At 39.7% G+C, this 18,024-nt stretch overlaps 2 protein-coding genes across 2 annotated transcripts; both read left to right on the top strand.

The window, feature by feature from the left end:
- The first annotated feature begins 239 nt into the window (after nucleotides 1–239).
- vps26a (VPS26, retromer complex component A) lies at nucleotides 240–8,314 on the top strand. The gene is made up of 9 exons (XM_046384601.1): nucleotides 240–396; nucleotides 2,036–2,185; nucleotides 3,101–3,176; nucleotides 3,583–3,739; nucleotides 4,527–4,691; nucleotides 4,792–4,898; nucleotides 5,020–5,121; nucleotides 5,274–5,383; nucleotides 5,781–8,314. Exons 1-9 carry the CDS (start codon nucleotides 394–396, stop codon nucleotides 5,895–5,897), a joined length of 987 nt encoding a protein of 328 aa, XP_046240557.1. The 5' UTR covers nucleotides 240–393; the 3' UTR covers nucleotides 5,898–8,314.
- Nucleotides 8,315–9,306: 992 nt separating this feature from the next.
- Nucleotides 9,307–17,760, top strand: supv3l1 (SUV3-like helicase). Its single transcript, XM_046384579.1, has 16 exons — nucleotides 9,307–9,761; nucleotides 10,018–10,095; nucleotides 10,859–10,966; nucleotides 11,053–11,167; nucleotides 11,333–11,501; nucleotides 11,831–11,942; nucleotides 12,378–12,455; nucleotides 12,833–12,924; nucleotides 13,017–13,197; nucleotides 13,398–13,491; nucleotides 13,698–13,817; nucleotides 13,939–14,038; nucleotides 14,123–14,203; nucleotides 15,292–15,468; nucleotides 16,158–16,306; nucleotides 16,430–17,760. Exons 1-16 carry the CDS (start codon nucleotides 9,482–9,484, stop codon nucleotides 16,839–16,841), a joined length of 2,346 nt encoding a protein of 781 aa, XP_046240535.1. The 5' UTR covers nucleotides 9,307–9,481; the 3' UTR covers nucleotides 16,842–17,760.
- The last annotated feature ends 264 nt before the right edge of the window (nucleotides 17,761–18,024 follow it).

Genomic DNA, 18,024 nt, shown 5'->3' with positions numbered 1-18,024 from the left:
TGTCATGCTTAATGTTAAAAATAATATACTATTATCAATGTTTTCAGATACTGATATTCGTATTAGTATGTTGTCATATTTTTTCTCAGCAGAATTAGAAGTTGTAGCTACATGAAATAAACGCAATATATAGGTAATATTGTATTAATCTGCAATTTTAATTACAAACTTACTTCATAATAATTTCTGTGATTTTTAACCACAATAAGAGTAGCAGGCCTGATGCCTTCAGGTCGCACGTCGGCTTGTGTCCCGCTTCACCCGCCCCGACGCGCCCACACACGTGACTCGGGTCACATGACGGTGGGTCTTGATACTACTACCTCCTGGTTCAGGCTGACTGGCTACACGGAGCGAGGCTAGCTGTTAGCTTCAACTGTCTAGACGGCTGAGATGGTGAGTGTAACAACAAGTATCAGCTGTTCGGAGTACAGTGAAATGAACCGGGGGTTTATTCATAGCAACGCAATATTAAAACGGAGCCGCAGTTTCATTTGACGGCTGGCTGTTTAACATTTAAACCTGACAGGAAAGCTAGCTGGGTTGGTCGAGTTAACATTTAGTACGAGGCCGTCTCTGCTTTCTCGATCATGTTTTGGTTCTCCAGTGGCCTAGCAACTTTGGTTAGTGAAATAGGAACTCAATGCCTTGATTAATAATTGAAATAATTAAGCTTGTTCATGTTTTCATTAACTGGAGCTGCAAGACAAATTGTAACGTTAGCTAATGTTGCTGGTTAGCTCGTTGTAATGTGAAGTTGTAAGCTGTCACATGCATGTTGAATTACAACAATTGAAATTCCGAGAATGTTATTAAGGATATGATAATTGGAACAGCACCGGTCGCATATTTATTGAATTTGTTACAGTTATTCAAAATTACATAAATTGTTGATGCCCACTGACTTTGATGCACTGTTGCTGCGTTTACCAAGATATTTACTCCTGTGAAGCACATCTTTGATTTGAGAGGTTTTTTACCAGGAGTCATTTATAATTTGTGCCCCATGTTACGGGATACAGTGACTGAAAGCATCCCACTCGTGTCCGGACAGTGATTGGTCTCTCCTGACGTCTTGGTGATTGGATTCATCCCTCCCCATACTGTGTGCTGCTCCTGCATGATGAAGCCTGTGTTTGTGACTTGTGTTGTGTCAGCTCAGAGGAGAATAACGTGGCTGTGCAGCTGGGTGTAAGTGATTGAGTCAGTGTGGGACTGAAGACAGAAAGTAGCTGCAGAGATGTAACTGGTTATAGCTGTGATTGTGTCCAGAGCACACAGTCCCGTTCATGTGCACACAGTTAAACACAGGTGTTAGCTAACTTACAGTAAACAGCTACATCCCATTGTCTGTCATTAGAGTGTGCGTGTTGTGTGTTAACAAACCTGGCTCAGTGTTGGAGTTTTATAGTGTCTGTAACTCAGAAAGCAGGCTCAGTCATCCCACACTCAGATATAATGTTGGACTGAAAAGAACCATGACTGATTGTGTCTTAGTTTCTTCTCATCAGGATGGCTGCATAGGATGTTGATGATAGATTCCACTCTTATCTCCAGCTGTTTGTTTGTTTGTTTGTTTGTTTGTTTGGTTTTGTTAAGTTGTCAGTTGTGTCTGGAGTGTGGTCTGCATCTGCTCTGTTTGGAAAGGGTCATGAGAAATGAGATTTTGAGCTAGATAAATAAAATTCACTTGACTTGTTCTAGACCGCTTTTTGACTTGTCATCTACCAGATTTCGAGAAAGAGTAAATGTTATGAACCTTGGAGGTTCATTAAAAATATGAATTGTAAAACATATTCTGTTTGTGTGTTCATTACTAATGACCAAGTAAGGAACTTTTTCTTAAGTTTAAGTGTGCATGTCAATGTATTGAATTAAGGCTTAGTCAAGTTACTCTTCAGGCTTTGAAAAGTTGACATTAACACATCAGATTTAAGAATTTCCCTTCAGGGATAAAAAAAAGGAATTCTGATTCTGAGATATTCTCTTTCTTTGTGCAATAAACAGTTTTCTATGCTGTACTGTGTGTTTTCAGAGTTTCCTAGGGGGTTTGTTTGGGCCGGTATGTGAGATAGATGTACTGCTGAACGATGCAGAGAACAGGAAGACAGCCGAACTGAAGACAGAAGACGGGAAGGTGGAGAAACACTACCTGTTCTATGATGGAGAATCTGTGTCTGGCAAGGTAAACTAACTTCACGTTGTTAGAGCTCCACAGGGTTCAGTAAGATAAGATAATCCTTTTTTAGTCCCACAATAGATAATACACAGGCATGATTTATGTTTACAGTTATTAGAATTATTAGTAAACAGAACTAAGTCAGCAGATAATGGACTTCTCGGCCTATTTTAGGATGCTCTCTTTAACTGAGTCCACTGGGAAATTAAGGTTCTTTTGATTTGTGTGCAAGATTTGCACTCACTTCAGGAGGAAGTGAAGTGTCTATGTTTAGAATTCTTAAATATGCCAGCTGTTACATCTTCTTTATTAATACTATACTATTGGAGTACAAATGTTGCAGTCTCTCCAGTACTACAGTTCACCTGTGATATTTACCTGATTGGCTGTTTGCTTTCTTCTGTCACCAAACAGGTTTTTCTGAAGAGCTTAATCTGTTTGGACCAGCACTTGTCCCAACACTTACTATAACGCATGCTATGCAGGATTTGTCGGTTGCTCCAGTAAGCAGTTCTGGAGAAAGAAAGTCTATCAACTCTCTTTTTCTAGAATTGTAGACACCCGTAAAGATCTCGAAAGACACCGTAAAATGTTGAGACAGTTGGAAAATACAGGCAGAACTCGAACTACCTGCAGATACAGACATTGTCATACACTTCTAGTGGGACATAAATGGTGATTGAAAGGGGTTATTTCTGTATTAGAATGCACATTGTTGTATAGGAAAATCTTTAGCGAAAATGTATACAAATATGGTACACGCAGACATGTAAAACAAGCAAAAGCCCATTTCATGGAATTTTTTTGTGTTTTATAAAGAGAGGATATTCTAATGTTTCCCTTTCAGATATAATTGTCTAACTATTGTTGTGACAGCGTGGTTTCTTATGATGTTTGATCTTGTCAACTGTTCCTTTCAAGGTGAGTCTAAATGTGAAGCAGGGAGGAAAGCGACTGGAGCATCAGGGCATCCGCATCGAGTTTGTTGGACAGATAGGTGAGTATGATTAAAGTGGTACATTTACCACTCTCTGTTGTTGCTCTGTTTTATATGTCAAAGCTCTAAATTGCCTTATGGAAGCAACTCTGTGAAATATTTTAAATATTAAATGAGTGCTTTGGGTTTTGTAGCTGGAAAATGACTTTGCAATAGTAGGCTGTTGGCTTTGGCTTTCTCATGTGGCTGAAAGGTTTAACGAAGCATGTGGTCGTCATGTGCAGCCTGCCGTAGTGAAGCTAAACCCTCCTCCAACTGTATTTGCAGTACGAGCAGGATAGCAAGCAGTGTGTTGAGTAAACCTGGAATCCTGAAATAAAATGAAATATAAAATGTTTTGGTTTTGTGTTTTAAACTTCCTTGGATGACACACCAAGCACTTTAAATTCACTCTGCTGTATTTCAGAGCTCTTCTCTGATAAGAGCAACACCCATGAGTTTGTGGACTTGGTGAAAGAGTTGGCCCTGCCTGGAGAACTCACCCAGAACAGGAGTTACGACTTCGAGTTTATGCAGGTGGAGAAGCCGTACGAGTCTTACACTGGAGCGAATGTCAGGCTAAGGTATATTTATTACACAGTTTGGCATGAGGTAGACTGATGGTTTTGTTATCACGTTAATCACATGAGTCCCACATTTTTTAGTCCCATTTGATGGTCAGTGAACTCCAACATCCAGTGGCTGCAGGGGAGCTTTTCTCCAGCTCATCTTGCACTGTTAACGCCCTGGAGGGGGACAGTGAGATAAATTTACTACAGCAATCAATGAATATATTGATGCCATTGGTACTGGTAGCAGTATTGCTGAAATTACTTGTTATCTGATTTGTTTAATAACAGGAAATGCATTCAGTAATTGACTACATTTTGCTGCCTTCGGATTCATAAATGTGCTATAAGGTTTTCTCTTTTGTTTTTTTTTTGTTTTTTCAGATGTTTTTCATTTTATATCTTTTATAATCAATAAGTAAAAATTTAGTTAATTAATTGATAATTGAAGTACTATCTCCTGTAGGAAGATTTTCCAAAATCTCTTGGTATGCTGAAGCATTAAGATTTCCCTTCACACACTAAAGGGCCCAGCTCCATTCCAATACTTTTGTGTGTATAGTGTATCTGGGAAACAACAATTCTGACTGAATTTGAATCAGTAGTATGTAAAAGGTGCACGGACCAGTCAAGATATGATAAACAACAGTAAAAAAAAAACACAACCAGGCTTGTTTGAATCAGGTGTGATGTTATATGGTTGTCACAGAGTGATACAGAGAGGAGTGATAGTTGGATGGCAGTGTGTTCTGCACTGTTCTGGGGTCTGACTCATAAAACTCGTATTGTCTGCGTCTTGCAGGTATTTCCTCAGGGTGACAATAGTTCGTCGTCTGTCTGACTTGGTGAAGGAATACGAGCTGATTGTCCACCAGTTAGCCACCTACCCAGATGTCAACAACTCAATCAAAATGGAGGTTGGCATAGAAGACTGCCTGCACATTGAGTTTGAATACAATAAATCCAAGTAAGATCAATAACGCTTCAACTTTTCTGAATGACGATTTATTGTTTTAATCCAAATGAGATCCATGTAAGCACCTTGTCTTCATTTGTCTCTTTGTTAGATACCACCTTAAGGACGTGATTGTTGGGAAGATCTACTTCCTGCTGGTCAGGATCAAAATCCAACACATGGAGCTACAGCTCATCAAGAAGGAGATAACAGGCATAGGTAAAATGCTGGAGTAGTTTTACTCTTCTGTATTTGGTCATAGTCAGTGCATAGAAACTCTGTCAGTACTGTGCTGTATTGTATCCTACTCACGTAATCTAATCATTGTCCTCCTTTTCAGGACCCAGTACGACCACAGAGACAGAGACGGTTGCAAAGTATGAGATCATGGATGGAGCTCCAGTTAAAGGAGAGTCAATCCCCATTAGACTGTTCCTGGCAGGTAACTCTTAATCTCTTGCAGTTACAATGTAAGAATATAATGTGTTTGTATTATTTATTTTATTACTGTTTATAATATGTTGAGAGTTGATTGTCAGTCTCTCTTTATTAAAACTTTTGAAAAGGCTCACCACATCTTCTGTTTCCTTACAGGATATGACCTGACGCCCACCATGAGGGATGTCAACAAGAAGTTCTCAGTACGCTACTTCCTTAATCTGGTGCTGGTGGATGAAGAGGACAGAAGATATTTTAAACAACAGGTAACATGCCTGCATATACAGCAATCGTATTGTAAGTTAACCTGCTCAGTTAGTCTCTAAACCTGCCCACATAAAAACCCTGCGTGTGCAGGGAACAAGACACAAGTGCGCATTACAGTATCCTCTGACTGAGGGGACAAACTTGGCAAATGTTGAGACAGACCAAATGTATAAGGTAGACACAGTTGCAGTATTACAGTATTTTCTGTAACATCTGAGAAGTATTTAGAGACTGTTTCTAAGACTATTCAGGTGCTTGTATACATTATTTAAGTCATTCTTGTTTTTCTGCTTATGTGTTTCTCTTCTCTTGTATGCATGTACATGTATTTGTGTACCACTATGCTTTTAATTGGTTTTACTGTAGGTTTTCATGTGTTCTTTTCTTTGTCTTTAGGAGATTGTTTTGTGGAGAAAAGCTCCAGAGAAGCTGAGGAAAAGAAACTTCCACCAGCGTTACGAGTCGCCTGAGCCCCGAGCGCAGCCAGTCAGTGCAGAGCAGCCAGAGATGTGAGGCCGCTTCTACGAACTGAAAAGGCACACAGATACACCCCAACTCTTCACTGCTGAACAGCCAGAGGTGTGAGGGCTGCCCCACCATCTCCCTGGACTGAGAAATATCTACATACATGAACACACATAACCCTCAGAGACCCCGCACCCTCACCATTTCACAGCCTTAAGATGTGAGCTGTCTGACCACCATCACTCTCTCCCCCAGGACTGAAACACAGTCTCATACAGACGCACAAGCATTTAATCCAAGTAGGCTGAAGGCTAAATGCTAAGGCAAGAATGCAAATCAAATTGACCCAAATAAGGAAGAGTGAGGCAGCCTATTTGATTTTAGCATCTCACACTGAAAACACACACATGCACACACAAGTGAAGCCATACAGTGTCAGTTCACTGAATGCATAGTAAAACAGGAGCAAAGACGGAATAAGAGGAGTTGGCTAAAGATGTCCACCACACAATTTATCCCTTTTTTCTACAACAGGAGTGTCTTGTGTTCGTGTATTTGGACAGCACTGGACTCTCTAAGGCATCCATCCCCACACCCCATTTAAAAAGATGCTCTACACTTTGGTGATTCAGAGTATTCAAATCATGTAGGAATCAGCCTGAACGAAGGACACGAGAGACTAAGCTACGAGTCAACACATGCACTTCGTGTTTATTCAGTATTCCTGAGTCTGAGCTAACAGTCCACAGCCTGCTCATCATGTGCAAATATCTGTTTAATTAAGAATTTAGTGCAAAAACGTAAATGCCCATCTTAAAACAAATTTAATCTTATATTTAATCGAAATGAAAACGGTTACATGTTTCTAATTCCAGTCCTCTTCTTATTTCATACAATAACTTTTTCTGATTCAAGATGGACATTATCATTTCAGCGTCATTTATTTCATGGAATGAATTAACTAAAAATCTTTTAGAGCCGCAGCTAATAATGATTGTCATTGTGAAGGCGTCTGCATGTTCTAAGTTAACTGATTAATGGCGTAGTCTGTGAAAAGTCCAAAAATTTAATTGAATGTCTCCATCAGTTTGCCATCTACATGTTTTATGTTGTCTGATCTTAAAAGTACTGTTTATTACGACTTACCTGTGAGATAAGACGCCTTTTTTGTTTGTTTGTCTCTCAGACTTATTTAAGAGTCACTTCATCCAAATTTCGAAAAACAAACAAACAAACGAGAAAAAGAAGAACAATTAGGTCAAATATGTGCATCATCGTAAGTTAAATTTCAGCACTATGAGTACCACAAATGGAATTAAACTTACTTCCGTTATTGGGGTTGGGGTTGGATACATTAAATCTGTATCGCTAATTATAAAAGATGTTTATTTGTCAACATCCTTTTAAGTTCCTGCATTAGGACTAATGTCCAGAGGCTCTCACTTCAGTTGTTGTGAGAAGGAGAAGCTTTATGTTGAACTTGAAAATGAACTTTCTGTCATCACTACATGAATAGCAGTTTCCATTTATAATTTTAAAAAAATGAATGAATAGAAAAATGAATTGACACTATCCTTCATCATCACACTGTAGTTTCACTGTTTTTGTCAGTTTACTTTCATAGGGTGCAGCTTTTTTTTGGGCCTGTCCTGTTCTGCATCAGCATTATACTATGTTAATAAAAGGTTCATGTCTGCTACTGTAAGCACTGGGAGAAATGCAGTATCAATACACTGTAAAATCCAACAGTGCACCACTGTGATGCTCAGACTGGCTGTTTAGCTCCTGCTTTAAAGACACACACACACACACACACACACACACACACACACATAGACAGTTTGGTGATGTTACTGTTTTAGTGTGGAGGTTGAATTATGCTTAAGATCTGATCTGTGGCCAGTTATGCACTTTCCCCTGCAATGCTAAACTTTGTTTAAAAGCTGAAACTAAACATCACTTAAGGATAACTTGACCTCAGAGATCTCCTGTGTCTGTAGTGGAAACAATACTATCCTACATATATCACTACATGTTTTACTCAGTATAGTATTTTGTTGTTTTATGTGTCTTTCATGCTGTTACATGTTTCATTTCATAAGCCTCTGAACACTCGCATCTACAGCTCAGATGTATTTCTTCGTTCATGCTAATTTTGACTTTACAGTGTGGATTTCTTTTGTTTGGGAGCTATGTAATTTATTTGCAACTAACGGTTTCTTTCGGACTGTCTGCCGAACATGTGTTCTCTCTTAAATTCTTTAATGCCAAAACTCTCTGCTCCTGTCTTATCTACTGTATGTTAATCTTTACACAATGTCTAATCATGTAATCATGCCATAGACGTGTGTGTGTGTGTGTGTGTGTGTGTGTGTGTGTGTGTGATAATATGTGTATATACTCCAAACCCAAATATATAGCTAAAAATGAATCAAATCGTGAATAAAGCAAATTTATACTGAAAATCTTTTGAACAGCACTCTTTCTATAGATCATTATACAACATGTAGCCATAATACATCTCCTCATGTTTTGTACAAAGAATATATTCGTTATGAAACTTGATGTCCTTGTGTAAACTATCCATAGCCTTCAGCCTAAGGTATTCAAGTTCATTCACTTAGGCCATCTTGTCTGCATTTCAGTTTCTTCATTGCTTTCCCAGTGCACTTGCCAACTCTGCAAAAGAATTTAGTATTTCTTCACCCGAATGATATTCCTGCAAGTCTTTAGAAAGCTTTGTAACACTATTAAGACTATCATGCTGTGTGTGAGTAAAAACAGACAGAAGAAACAATCGCAGTTAAACTAATAAAATTTGTAAATTGCATTGACGTGTTTGGTGGCTATTCAAACATTTCTGTGGGTTTGTAGGTTTTATGAATTCGGAGTTATGATGTCAGTTTTCCTAGAATTTTGGCTATACCAAATAATTTACCTCCACATTTGACTTTATTATTATGATTATTATTAATATTCAGTTATCACTAACGTTCATCATAGATTTTTATTAACTTAATTTAGCATTTATTAACACACATAGGCCTACATCTTTCTTTTCGCTCTGTACATTTTTGGAAACAACAGTTTGAAATTCTTGTCTGAAACGTTAGCTTCTGTGAATGTCATCATGATGGTTTTTTCAGTCCCTTTTAGGCTGTTTTTGGTCACTATTCACACACAGAAAGCGGGACATTTTTTTAGACGACGAGGCGATCCTTATTTTGTGTTTCACATACGATCTTCGGGTTCAACTGTGGAGGAGTCATGTCGTTTGCCTGTTCACATTTCGCTCTCTTTGTGAGACAGTGTTCTAAGCAACAGAAATGTTGATCATATTAATTCATTTGATTAATTTTAACTTATTCAAACCAGGAGCCATGTGTAGAATTAGAACTAGTAATTTATTTTATGCTCAATGTCAACACGGGCACATTCGTGGGCAGCTACATCCTGATTGGTCCTACCTCACGTTGTGACAGCAGGAAGAGAATGTTGACCGACCTCTGTTGTAGTTGAAGTGTGTAATCCACACGTTTAGCCCTGCTGAACAGCATGGAGCAGCACTAGCACGGGTTTTGTACTGAGCCCATTAAAGGAGCTAACACCCAGGATATAAACTACTCGTAGCGATGTCAGTAAACCGGGGTTTATCTTTGGTTTCTCGGCTTCAGCGCCACATTAGCGCCCGGACTGCCCGCATCAGTGCTGGCAGCTGCCATGTGTCTTCTGGGTCTGTTTTTTCACATAAACAAGGCCAAGTTGGTTCTGGGGTTTGCAGCAGGAATGTTTCATCTGACAGCTCTTCCCCCAAACCCCCGGACACCTCTCTGTTTGTCCCCGTCTCTCTGAAGAGCGACCGCCCGGCGGATGGTAGTGTGGGAGCAGAGCTGAGCCAACCGCTCGATAAAAGTGAGCAAATTCACCTGAGCTGGTCCCTGAGTTCAAATGTGACTTGACAGTTTGTGGAATTATTCTGCTCTTAGGAAAATGAGCTGATATTTTCACGTATGATTTCGGTTTGTTTTTCGTCTTCAAAGGCTGTCTGAGATGTCAGATGTAAACTCAATGTGTGCTGAATGCTTTCTGTTAAATTGTGGCCACTGAGGTGCGTTTCTGTGACTTTTCTGACGTTTCTTTCTCTCTGCTGTTTGTGTCTGTGATTTAGATGAACTGCTGAAAATTATCAATCGCTTTTATAAGAGGAAGGAGATGCAAAAGCTGGCAGCAGACCATGGCCTGGATGGTGAGAAGTTTGTTTACATCGTTTTACAGTTTTCAGTACAATGTTTTCACAATTTTACAGCCAAAGTAAACGTGATATATTCACCTAATCTACTCCTCTTTAACACACACCAACAGTGGACTTTTAATTGATTTAAAGGAGTGATTCTAAATAATAATGATTAAGCATTTATTCTTTAGTTGCACTGGCTGTTAATTCTGTGGCTGAGGAGGTAAAGCAGGTTGTCTGTTAATCAGAAGGTGGGGGTTTCTGGGACCTGTTTGTGTGTGTGTGTGTGTGTTTTAATTGGCTTTGGTTGAACATAAAAATGCACACAATTTCCCAAATTATTTACCACAGAAATTTAATGTCGGTGTCTAAAATAAAGAAATTCAAAACTTGAATAGATGGTCAAAATATCCTCACAGTTACACACATACATGGGGAGAGAAAGGGAAACGGTTATGAATGCAATACATACATTTACCTTTTTCTTATTTAAAGATCAAGTGACAGTTGTGTCACCGTGCCGTTTAAGTGCATTCAGAGTGTCGAGGCTGAACATCAGGTTATTTTGTTGTGTGACGTTTATTTGACCCGGTGAACATTGTCAACCTGAGAACATTTACTCTGTCAATGGAATCAACTTTCATAGTACAAATGAAAATTGAAAAAGTCAGAATCTTCAAACTCTGTGGCAGCTGATGCTAAAAAATGTAGCTGATAACAGGTTTTTTGTGGTCAGCCTCACGTGTATTTTTTCATGTCTTTTGTGTGTGTGCAGCTCGTCTGTTCCACCAAGCCTTCATTAGCTTCAGGAAGTATGTCCTGGAAATGGCTTCACTTCCCGCCGATCTGCACATCATCCTTAGTGACATCTCTTGTGAAGCAGGTTTGTGGGTCTTTGTTGATGGAGTTGTGTTAATAGATATCCAGTAATTAATGCTTTGATTGAATGTAAGTTGGTTTGTACTTCAGGTCACATCGATGACATCTACCCGTACTTCATGCGTCACGCCAAGCAAATCTTCCCTATGCTGGATTGCATGGATGACCTGAGAAAGATCTCAGACCTCAGACTTCCTGCTAACTGGTAGGTATTATATTAAGAACCACGCTTTAGTCTGTTCACTGTATATGCCTTTTTATACATCAGATCAACAATCTGGTGGCAGCGGTGGGTTACAGTGGTCACCATCTGCATGCATGTGTCATAACATGCACAATATGACTTGGCGTGTCTGTGTGTGTTCATCAGGTACCCTGAGGCTCGTGCCATCCAGAGGAAGGTGATTTTCCATGCTGGTCCCACCAACAGTGGTAAAACCTACCACGCCATCCAGCGCTACCTGGCTGCTAAGTCTGGAGTGTACTGTGGCCCCCTGAAGCTACTGGCCCATGAGATCTTTGAGAAGAGCAACAGTGCGGTACGTATTTGGCTTTTTAAGTTATTGGTGTTGTTTGAAGGAGGACTCCGCAGATTTTGATATCAGACTTTTTGCTTATGTTGGGGACAGCACACTTCTACTCTACTTCTATTTATTTTACTAATCAGTAAATAAACCCTGTTCTGTTGTCTGTCTCCCACAGTTACATCATTTCATCTCTCTTGAGAACACACGTGTGCAACAGTGATTGACCTTGATTTGTGTCTCAAACTACGCCTTGTTGAGTACTTGAATTTGAGTGCTCTGTGCCTGGAAAGTTCTTGAAATGTCATTGAATTTGATGTATAATTTGATGTGTGCATCCACAGGGTGTGACATGTGACCTGGTTACTGGAGAGGAGAGGACCTTCATGGATCCAGAGGGTCGAGCCGCTAGTCACGTGGCCTGTACCATTGAGATGTGCAGCGTCAACACGCCTTGTAAATAAACATAACTGTAACAAGAAAGCTCAACATCACATTGAATTGTATTTTACCAAGCTGCATCAGCTAAATTAAAACATGAATGGTTGACTTCTGTCATTATCACTCATCCCTTTTAATGTTAAAAATAAGATGAAATGAATTTTAGCTTTTGAGTTGTGATTCTGTTCAATTAAAATAAATCAACTGTGCTGCTATTCATAAATTGATGCAATAATAATTATTTATCAGTGGTTATTCTTCTGTTGCTACGTGAGATATATGTTTGTGTTGATATGAAGAGCTGATATCAGCCAAATTTCAGACCTTTTGAGTGAGCACATCTTTTCTGCCATGTTTGCTTGCTTAATAGAACCAAAAAGTTTCTCTGTTAGATCATGTAGAAATTTATGCATTGAAGGAAATCATGTGTGTGTTTATGCTTGTCTTTAGATGAGGTGGCTGTAATTGATGAAATCCAAATGATCAGAGACCTTTCCCGAGGCTGGGCCTGGACCAGAGCCCTGCTGGGTGTGTAGCGTACGCACACAGACACACGCGCACACACACACGACTTCCTGCACAGTCTTGAACTTACTGCTGTTTAGTCATAATTTATTTTAATTCTATTACTACTATGACTACAGCTACTATCATTATTATTGTTACTACTATTGTTATTATAATCACCATGATACCTTCTGTATACTTCATCATTATCATTATCTATTGTTCCAACACTTTTGGTATTATTGCTGTTGCTACACGTCTCTGTTTGTGTGCTTCACAATCACTTCCATCCCTGATGTGCACAGATTTTGCACATCAGTTTTTTGTTTGTAAATGTGATTTTGAGTGATGATGTTTTCAACTTGGGCAGTTGATATTTTCTTTCTGTATTCGTGCAGGTCTCTGTGCAGAGGAGATCCATGTTTGTGGGGAACCTGCAGCCATAGACTTTATCAGAGAGCTGATGTACACCACTGGAGAAGAGGTGGAGGTGAGGCTGTAAGGAAGGGGGAGAAAGAGAGGAGGGTCACTGCTGTTATTCAGTTTTTTTAAATCATTGTCTTTGTTTTGCTCTCTCCTAAGGTCCACAGCTACCAGCGTTTGACTCCATTCACAGTTTTGGATCATGCTGTGGAGTCATTGGACAACTTGAGACCAGGAGACTGTATTGTGTGCTTCAGCAAAAATGATATCTACTCCATAAGCAGACAGATTGAGGTCAGAGGACTAGAATGTGCTGTAATTTATGGGAGCTTACCTCCAGGTGAGAACAATGTGAACAAAGTCTTCTTATTGTGCTCCTTTAAATGTTCAAAATGTTCATTGACGTCATCTTAAAGTCGTCATTTTTCTATAAACATCCTAAAAATCAAATAAAAGTAAAACTTACTTACTTTACCAACCATTATTTGAGCTTGTTGTGTCATAGAAAGGGACCAAGCTCCGTTGTTGTGTGATTTACAGGCACCAAGCTGTCACAGGCCAAAAAGTTCAATGACCCTGATGACCCCTGCAAGATACTGGTTGCTACAGATGCTATTGGGATGGGCCTCAACCTGTAAGTACCATAATACATGCTATATTGCACTTTCCAACAAAAATAATTTGAAAGGATTATTAAAAAGGCGGTTATATGAGCGCACTGAAATTCATGTTCATCTCCTCAAGTTTCTCTAAAATAGTCATGAAGAAACTATTTCCATCAACTCAACCCATATCCATCCATTTGTCCATTTGTCTGCCTCTCTTCCCGTCTCCGTCCAGGAGCATAAAGCGTATCATCTTCAACAGTCTGATGAAGCCTAATGTTAATGAGAAAGGGGAGAAGCAGATGGAGACCATCAGCACATCACAAGCCCTGCAGATAGCTGGCCGTGCCGGGAGGTCAGTCTCTTTTTTTCCTTAGATTATTCCCTTACTGGAGCTGTTAAAGCCATGTATTGACAAGCCATTTTAGTTTTTGCCTCGCCAATGTTTTAAACTGGTCTGCTCTGTCACTTCTCAGGTTCTCCTCCAAGTTTAAAGAGGGAGAAGTTACCACCATGCACAGAGATGACCTGCCTGTCCTGAAGGAAATACTCAGCCACTCTGTAGAACCCATTGAGGTGATCATTCACACACAGACACACACACACACCCAAACACACACTCTTAAACACCCAGCTTTACGGTGTTTGCTTATCTCTCAGAGTGCAGGTCTCCATCCCACAGCAGAGCAGATAGAGATGTTCGCCTACCATTTACCTGATGCTACGCTGTCAAACCTCGTTGTGAGTACAGCCATCTACTCATTCAGCCTCCTACCTAAGTATGACACCAACACTCTGTGAACTGTTGTTACACTGACGTTCAAAAATGGGACATTATAACAGCCATGAGACGAACCGTAAAGGACAGATAGATAGATAGATAGATAGATAGATACTTTATTGATCCTGAGGGAAATTCAAGAGGATATTGCACACTGAGTGTTTACATTTTTAAGGGCTTGAAGGTTTAATTGTGACCTTGGAATCAGTAGCCTGAGAAAAAAATTAACAACTCTTAGACTAGATTTTTAGTTTTCAATAAAAAGGTATCAAAATATATGTGGAAGGACCAGAGATATTGTTTTTTTTTTTTTTTTTATACCTCTCATTCTTCCTTGTCAAAACCTGGTGTATCACCCACAGTGCAACTCAGTTACTGACCATCTGGGTTGAGATTTGGCTGTGGTATGCTAGCAGTGGCTAATGTAGCCATTAGCCTCAAGCAGAGCTGAGCAGTAGGCTGCAGTGGTCTGGTAAGCACACCTCGTTCTAACTCCACATGCCCAGATCTTATTTATTTTTAAGCTTGAAATCTTCAGATTGACTGGACATCAGTTCTGTCTGCAGCCACAAAAGGCTTTAGATGACTTTTAGTTACATGTCTTTCCATCAGTGGAGCTGCCCATTAAAGCGAAATTCTTGTACTTTTAAACCTGTGTACTTTATTTACATACTTTAGTGTGTAAATGATTATCATCATTATTATTGTTGTTGTTATCGTTGTGTGACAACATTACAGAAAGGAGGTAAGAGGTGGACCTTTTTGTTTAACCAGAAATCCACCAGACTCCATTTAATTTCAGCCTGAATTCTTTGAGGTTTTTATTCAGACTGTGGCTGCATACATCTTTCATGTATTTCATGTAACATTTCATGTTGTGTGAACCTCTTGAGGCTCGTTCTACAGCTTCTGTTTTTGGTTGAGATCTAAGACAGAGCAAAATAAACAAAAACAACCGCCATCATTCTGAAGACATTTTGACATGGTGAATCCTTTGGGTGACAAAGCATTATTGTCTAAACCCTCGTCCTCCATCTGTTTGTCGCAGGACATATTTGTCAGCCTCTCTCAGGTGGATGGAGTGTATTTTGTCTGCAATATTGATGACTTCAAGTTTCTGGCTGACATGATTCAGCACATCCCGCTCAATCTGAGGTCACGCTACGTCTTCTGTACTGCTCCAATCAACAAGAAACAAGCTTTTGTTTGCACTTCTTTCCTGAAGGTGAGTGTAAACGACCATGGGAAGATGGCATTAGATGAAGCGAGGTAAACCGAGGAAGATAAAGAAGGAAGGAATGATGGCCTGATGAAGCGTAGTGTAGATAATTAGTTGTAACAGCAGTGAACCATAACATTTCATCTGTAATCATCAATCAGTCGCACTCACGTTTGTGGCAGTTTTTAGTAGTAGTGTAGTTAGTTTTTATTTGTTTTTACTTGAGCATTGAAGTTTTTTCTGTCATTCATTGATTCGATGTTGTTAAAAAGATAAAAATATTTGAATAAGTCCGAGAAGGACTGGATATTTTTTATGGACACTGCACTTTTGTCCTTTGATTTAATGGTTATCTCATACTGATAAAACCAGATTGCTCCACAGTTAAATTATAGTCCTCAATAAATTACCTTTGAGATTCAGTTGTAACTTCTAGTCCTGGTGTGTGCAAAGAAAACTTTTTCTTGCCTGTGTGAGTGTTCAAGAAATGTGACAGAAATGCACAGTAAAATATTTCGGACGTTTAATACAGTAATAACACCACTATAATAACTGGTTTCATATTAATGATAATACTATACTACTTCAGGCGATGTTTCAGTGAACTTCCCTCAGTTTGCTTTGCCTCTAAGCTTTGCATAATGTGCTGTACTTGCAGCTTTGTTATACTGATTTGAATCTTGTTCCTCTTTCAGTTTGCCCGCCAGTTCAGTCGCGACGAACCCCTGACCTTTGACTGGGTCTCTCGCCATGTTGGCTGGCCTCTGGCTCCACCCAAAAACATAAAAGACCTGGTTCACTTGGAAGCTGTTCATGATGTGTTGGATCTTTACCTCTGGCTAAGGTAACGTCATGTTTCCTCCTCTTTTACCTGTCTGTTTACCTGTGTTGTTTTGAGCAGGTGTGGTGCTCTGTTCCTCATTGCTTGCCCACTAAGACTGCTGCTGATCTCTGTTTGTCTCTGCAGCTACCGTTTCATGGACATGTTCCCAGACACGGCTTTGGTTCGAGAAATCCAGAAGGAACTTGATAACATCATCCAACAAGGTGTCCACAATATCACCCGTCTTATCAGAGCCACCGACCCAACCATCACTGACCCGCTCCAGTCACAGGGCAGCAGGCGCGGCAACATCGGAACTGCCAGGAGTGATCATTCGATCAGCAGCCAAGGTCAAAGGGAACAAAGTGGCTCAGGAGAAGTGATGGACAATAGTTTGGCTGGACGCCTGGTGAGAGAGGGGCTGTTAACTTCTGATTTGCTCCGGCAGCTGCAGAGGGAGTGGTCAAAAGATCAAAAACAGGCACCCACCAATCACAGTGTACGCAACACAGGGCATCACAGTAACAACAAACGGAAAGGCAGGAGCAAGAAATGAAGAGGGAAATGATGTGTGTGGATGTTGTGCATGATCAATGCAAGGAGATCAACAAGTGGGACTTGCAGCAACACATCTAAACCTTGGACAACATCTGGTAGTTTGTTTGAAATGAATGGGGATTAGAAGCCGTTAAATGTGATCTGTGTTCTTTCTGAGCACTCAGCGTGTCATTACAAGCTCTCAGCTGAAGCAAAAATAGAAACCCAAGGTTGGACTTTTGGACATGAGCAAAGTGTTTGATTGTGATCAGGTGATGTCTACACCAGAAAACTGCATTATTCAAAGGTTGTTATGTAACTCGCTTATTTTCACTGTGCTGAAAGCTCACATTGTATGTTCTCTTCCAACATGTACAAACTTTAATTAGGACTGGAAAATTATTTTTTTAAAGTTAATGTGAATGTCCCTCCTGTGAATTTCTGGCTGCTCTGTTAACCCCACTGAAGGATCTTCACGCTTCTGTTTGAGCATAAAATAACTTACAGTTTAGAATCACCCTGTCTGGTTGTTTCATCTAAAACCATCAAATTAGCCCGGCAACAGACTTTACTGGCCCAATAGACACGTTATTGTCACGTCCCGGCTGAACTGCTTCTGGTCTTCAGTTCTGACTTCTAACACAATGCTTCAGGGAAGAGTGACACTGTTGTGAAAGCCGTATGAGAAGCACTGTGATCATGAAACACATCTAGAATCAGTTTGTTTTTATTTTTGCTCCATACAGTCCAATAAATAAACCTTGGAACAGCGTGTTGGACACACGGACAACGTTTTCTAGTTAAACTAATCAGAAATAAATTGTAGTTTCTGTGAACAATATGAACTGAGCGCAGCCCCTGTTAGTTTTTTTATACAGATGAGATGCTTTATTTTTTTTGTTATTTGTGTATTAAACATGATGACATTCATTTAAAAAATTGCCATGGTTTATTTGTTTATAGTTCATATACTATTAGGAACAATCTCAAGATGGACTGTACACCAAACATGTCAGTAAAGAGGGACATCCATCACAAGTTGGAATTATAAACAATTATGCTTGTGGCAGACAAACCTGCTGGTTTATATGGTCAAAGTAATCTCTTAACATGAAGCTTTTCCTCTTTGTTTTTCCTTTATGAAGCTTTAAATTTGTTAAAATCTTATATCAGATTGATCCAGTTCTTAACTGAAGCTGCAT

The sequence above is a fragment of the Scatophagus argus genome, chromosome 1, assembly GCF_020382885.2.
Source record: "Scatophagus argus isolate fScaArg1 chromosome 1, fScaArg1.pri, whole genome shotgun sequence".
Taxonomy (NCBI): Eukaryota; Metazoa; Chordata; class Actinopteri; family Scatophagidae; genus Scatophagus; species Scatophagus argus.
This window is presented reverse-complemented; position numbering and strand designations above follow the sequence as displayed.

Bases quoted from the DNA above. Each gene is read 5' to 3' on its own strand.
- vps26a (XM_046384601.1), top strand. The intron at 3,740-4,526 runs GTATATTTATTA...TGCGTCTTGCAG, and splicing joins GGAGCGAATGTCAGGCTAAG to GTATTTCCTCAGGGTGACAA. The intron at 5,384-5,780 runs GTAACATGCCTG...CTTTGTCTTTAG, and splicing joins GAAGATATTTTAAACAACAG to GAGATTGTTTTGTGGAGAAA.
- supv3l1 (XM_046384579.1), top strand. From the start codon at position 9,482: ATGTCAGTAAACCGGGGTTTATCTTTGGTTTCTCGGCTTCAGCGCCAC. The intron at 10,096-10,858 runs GTGAGAAGTTTG...GTGTGTGTGCAG, and splicing joins AGCAGACCATGGCCTGGATG to CTCGTCTGTTCCACCAAGCC. The intron at 16,307-16,429 runs GTAACGTCATGT...TTGTCTCTGCAG, and splicing joins GATCTTTACCTCTGGCTAAG to CTACCGTTTCATGGACATGT.